Source organism: Temnothorax curvispinosus, unplaced genomic scaffold (genome assembly GCF_003070985.1).
Source record: "Temnothorax curvispinosus isolate PA1 unplaced genomic scaffold, ASM307098v1 QBEX01005527.1, whole genome shotgun sequence".
NCBI lineage: Eukaryota > Metazoa > Arthropoda > Insecta > Hymenoptera > Formicidae > Temnothorax > Temnothorax curvispinosus.
The window spans coordinates 1-5,670 of record NW_020215307.1 but is presented as its reverse complement, the minus strand read 5'-3'; the positions used below and the strand labels follow the sequence as shown (position 1 = coordinate 5,670).

The 5,670-nt window shown below is 36.1% G+C and overlaps 1 protein-coding gene across 1 annotated transcript; it reads right to left on the bottom strand.

Annotated features, from left to right (window-relative positions):
- Positions 1 to 168: 168 nt before the first annotated feature.
- Positions 169 to 5,596, bottom strand: LOC112454896 (the record flags this gene model as incomplete). Its single annotated transcript, XM_025016525.1, has 2 exons — positions 2,677 to 5,596; positions 169 to 344 (listed from the first exon to the last, which is right to left on the bottom strand). Coding segments are annotated over exons 1-2 (1,461 nt in total), but the record flags the coding sequence as incomplete, so codon positions are not given.
- Between the last annotated feature and the right edge of the window lie 74 nt (positions 5,597 to 5,670).

Below are 5,670 nucleotides of genomic sequence, written 5' to 3'. Positions count from 1 at the left end.
ATATAAGTATCATATATAAACTTGGCATTATGTACATTACAAAATTTATATCATAAAACAAGTGTACATTATATACGTATTTTAATAAATTGTGTTTATTAAATATATTTAGCAGAAAATAATATTCATATTGTTTCGAGAAATCATCAAGTATTCGACAATACGTACCATAATTATGAGATTCACCGTCAGACCAAAGGTGAGCGCCGGTTGCAGCGGCGGAGGCGGCGCAAATCCTAATCCGCCGATACTTCCCATGCAACCGATGAACAAGAGGATAGCAGTACCAATGATCTCCGCCACGAACATCGTCATCGTGTTCTTCTGCATCTGCCATATTCCGCCTGCAAAAATTGCACAAGCATATTTTGACGTTTATCTAAATCTTGATGTTATAAACATTCACTACCTTGATCGTCCGACATGATGATTCAAGTTCACTGACGCGACCGTCGAGTTTACTATTACTACACTGAGAGAAAAATCCAGGCTTTTTCTGATAAATTAAATCTCTTAAAATAATTGGATAATTCATCTGAAAATTAACAGATGGATGTTTCCGATCAAACCGAAGTGATATCCGACCAAAGTTATCCGATCCAAAAATTGAAAAACATTCTATCCATTTGTTAATTTATAGACGGATGATCTAATTATATTTTATCCGATTATATCTTATCCGATTATATTTTATCCCGAATATGGCTGATGACAAAAAACGAGACGTCTGTTGTTGTCGTGGATGTAAAGCCCCAGATAACAAACTGTCGGCACTGTACTAGCATAACGCATTCACAACTGCGCATAGGCATGTCAGCATATTTGCAACAGTTGAGTCGGCATGTGAGGTGCATGTTTGGAGCACGTTATGCCGACACATAGCGAATAGCGACACGATTTGTCGACACAGCATTGGCAAGCTTTGCTGGATTTGTGTAATAATAACGGCATAGAAAGAAAATACATATATAACTTGAGTTTAAATTATAAGAAAGACAAACATATTTGAAAATAGATGATGCATATTCTTTGTCAAATCGGACACCCCCTCGTCCAAAAATGGGGGCAACCGAAAAATTCGTTTTAGGGCGCATTTTATAGCTACATGCATGTACTTTTGTTTTAACTCCGGCCTTTTAAAACCAATATGGCGGACCCAATATGGCGGCTAAAACCTGGGGAAATTGAATTTTAAAAAGCAATATTGCTCATTAGAGCGTACTAAAGCGGTTGTTTTATTATGAAATCCAGTGGTATGTACAGGGTTTTCTTCGTCCCTAGTAACGAATTTGTACTAAAAATATCAAATTTCCAAATGGCGGAATTTAAATAGCGGCCAAATGCCAAAAAAATGGTAGAAAATGATGATATTATTAACTGAGACTTATATACTGTTGGTTCCAGGCTCATTCAAAAAATGATCATCTTATAATTGCCAAAGTCTGAATTAAGTATAACGATTAGTTTCTATTTTTCTAAAATTTAATGTTTTAGGGTTTTTTAGTGGCTACTCACGAATTGCGAAAAACTCCATAATGCAAAACGTTTAGAAACATGACGAAACCTTCGAATCTCTTCTTATTAGTTTGTATTTTCTAAGGAAAATGTGACTTTACACACATGCTTACTATTCAAAAATTGTTTCAGAAATAACTTTTTAGGGCTAGCACTGAAAAAAAATGATGCTTCAAAATTTCGGGTACAGGTAATTAACGCTGACCGGAAATAATTGTATAATCGCATCGATTCAAATGTAACTGATTCTCAATGTGTTTAAATATTAATTATGTGTAATATTCAAAATATTATATTAATAACGAAGTATGGAAACAACAAATTCGAAAAGAAGAAAAAAATTTACAACAAACCATTCAAATAATTATATTAAAGTCGTAATGATGAATTCATCATTACGTTCACCTGATGTTTCATCGGAACTACTGAAATCTTCATCAGTATTGCCACTTCGCCAATAAGGCATTTGGTAGCATTTTACTTCGATTGCACTCGTAGGCACAGCAAGAGTTTCGAGACTCAACATCGAACACTTGAAAACCCCTACAGAAGTCCATGAAATTCCAACGTCGTAAAAACTATCAATATGACGAAATTTTTTAACAACCAAGTAATAGGTTTTTTGAAATGTCAGAATATTCACAATAATGCAAATAAAACTATCTTTCAACATGCAACAGTGATTGTGAAATTGAAGACCTAATGTAAATCTCTGTGTCTGTAACTTGGAATACTGCTGTGCACTAGAAATATCTTTTGAAATTGGACCAGTGTTGTGTTTTTTACGAACAGTCAATAATTTGTTAGTTTGGAGGTCTCGAAGTGATTTTCTGTTTAAGTTTCTATCATGGCAGTTTGACTCTTCAGCCTTCCTATGCGCAATCTGTTGCAAAGGAAGGTGAGATTTTCTGCAATATCTTCTGAAAATAGTGAAAATACGCATGTTATTTTCATATGCGAAGGCAGAATATGACTCAAGAGGACCTAAAATCTTAACATCTTCTACAACGTGTAGAAGTCCATGATGAACATTAAACGACATAAAAGATATTCCATAATATGTTTGACACTTTCTTACATACAAACGTAAATCGAGATCTGCAAAGCTTAACGTTATGGGACATCCGGTATCTATCCTGGCAATACAAGAAATGTTGTTACCTCCCTTTACACTCAAATCCACATCCTTTTTAAACTCATCCCTGAGTCCGCTCTGCAAATCCACCAGGTGAATCTCCTCATGAGATACCGATTCATCGTCCAAGTTCGTTTCCTCCTCAGCTGATTCCTTTCCGTCATCAACGATTAATCCAACCTGGCGTTCTGTCGTTCTTCTCTTTGGCGTCGTTTCCTTAGAATCAATGTGGTCTTCCTTCTTAGCAGTAAAGTTCTTGGCGAGATGGCCCACTTCCTGACAGTTGTAACACTTGCTGCTTCCTCGCGTCGACACTCCTGATTTGCTCGGACTTTCCTTGTCTGTTTTAGGAACTCCTAGCTTGGGTTTGATGTATTGAGAGAGAGTTCCAACATACTCGCGACGAGGCGTGGCAGTTTCGGGCATTGTTAATTTAATTTTTCGGAATCCTCTTAGTAGCGCTGGCACAGTCTCGAAAGAATGCATCTGGGCTTGATTTCGTAAATCTTCTGACGGGATTCCTTCGATGATGTAATCTACCATCTTATCTTCTGCGATAGGAACCCGATTTCCCAATATGAGCTTGTCATGACAGTACTCACTAAACGTTTCAGTCTTCTTCCATTTACGGGCCTCAAATTGTCGTCTCCGCTCCAGTCGTCCCAGTGGTTGATTAAACATGGCGTCCATTTTCTCAAGAAGCTCGTCTACCAACAAGATCGAATTATCAGCTAGGGAATAATACCATTTCTGTGCTTTTCCTTTAAGTCTCGACCTCACCAAAATCTTGGCAGAATTCTCATCCAATTCATAAGTATTTTTTAATAAATAAACTTGAGCCTTCCAGCGTTCAAAATCGTCACTGGAACCATGGTATTCGCTAAGCAGTTCACTAATGTTTTTAATGCTCATAGTGGTTTTTGATACTGTCGAGGAAATACTTCTAGGAGACGACCGCAACATCTCGTTCTCCCTTCGCAAAAACTCGATTTCCTTCTGCATAAGAGCTTTTTCTCTCACCGTTAATGCAGCTTCTCTTTGACGCCAATCGTTTCCTGACAATGATTGCATTCCCGACGACGATTGTGCCCTCTCTTGTTCCTGAGCGTCTACGTCATCCGCCTGTGCGTCATCTTCGTCTTCACCAACGTCAGCCTGTCTAGCCGCTCTAGCCGCTTCTTCGATCCATGCTCCCGTCGGATCACATTGTTGCATTCGCAAGACAAGCTCGGTTTTTCTTCCCGAAGTAGCCAAACCATACCGCTGTAGAATATTTTTTAATTGAAACACCGTAAATGAGTGAGGATCCATCCTTCTTCGCGCCTTCTCGGTACGCTCGTACGTTCTTCTTTCTTCTCGCACGCACACAAAACTCTTGATTTTTGCCGAATACGTATATCACCCGCACGCACACAGCAGAGCGAGATTTTACACGTATCACACTCACACGCACACAGCAATGCGAGAATCTTCCAGCAGAAAACCAATCTCTTCTTCCGCAATCTTCCGAACCGATATCCGTCACTCCCGTCTAGCCTCGCGCACACGTTATGCAACACTCGGCAAAATTCTTTATACGGGACTTTGAGAGATTCCACTTCTGAAATTGTAGCAGGCTTGCTACAACGGGGAATTAATTACACACGAAGCTCGTTTTTAAAACATATTATTTATTCTGGCCGTTTACATCTCTCCTCTCTTGTCTCCGTCTCTATACGCAACTCTCACTAGCGAACTTTACATAACAGTCCTACTAGTCGTGCGCGCTACGTTATTTATGCGAATTTATGTGAAAATGATAACAGAAATATATAAATAGAAAAGTCAAACGTCACAGCGAATAAAATCGAGTGTCTTTGTATATATACATGCATAATGGGCCACTTCGACCAACGCCGATTAACTTTAATCGACGATTAACTTAATCAGCAGTGTCGCCAACAACAAGATATTTGTCGTTGATGTGTATGTCGTTCTTAACCAATCTTTTCAAATATTATACTACTTCTCTTTAATTTGAATAAAGGTGTTTCGATTTTTATTTAAAATATCTACGAAAACGTGTTTATGTAACATGGATAGAATTATTAATTTTTTATTATTTGATGAATACGAGGGTTATGATCTTCCAATAAAAAGGAATCGACGAAAACCACGTATAATCAGGCCACGTATAAATTATTTAGAAATTTTTGTCATTTTAAAAGAAGATTTGCAATATACCCACTCGAATATTCTATTTTTAAGTGGCGAAGGGAATTGTACCTCCAAACATGATGGATGTACTATTGAAGAATGTAGAAAAATAAACTCAAAAATTAATATATATTTATATATTTATTAACTTTTAAAAATTAATATATTTATTAACTTTTTTCTATCTAACAATATAATAGGAACATTGCGCAACTTACACGGCGCAGATCTTCTTTGTTTACAGCCGATTCATGTACCACAATCGATATCAAGTAGTTATATTGCAAATAATTTATTTATACATTAGGTTTCTTTGTTAAAAAATGAATTTGTATCATATTATTAATGTCTTTTATCGGTTAATAGCAATAAATAAATTGTTTTTACAAATATTAGAAATATGAGAAAAAATCGTCGAATTATACATCTGCCATCCTAGTACAACTGGAAGTTACTCAAAAGAAAACATGACCAATAGATGATAATCTATATTATGTAATTGTTTATCAAGTAAAATATTAAAAATTAGGTTATTATACTATAGCTTTTCATTTATAGACTATATAATAAATTAAGCCCGTATGTTATTTATATTACATGATTACATTGCACTATTCAAATGTATCTACACGTTAAGTTTTTTATCAGTTAAATGAATAGATTATTTCTTGCTTTGCCGTTTTTCTGCAAACAGTAGGTGATAGGCATATGTTCCAAGTAAAGCTCCCGAAATAGGACCAACCCAGTAAATCTAATTGGACAAACAAAAAATTTGATAGAAATTTAAAAAGAAAAATAAATTAAAGATAAAAGAACATTATTTT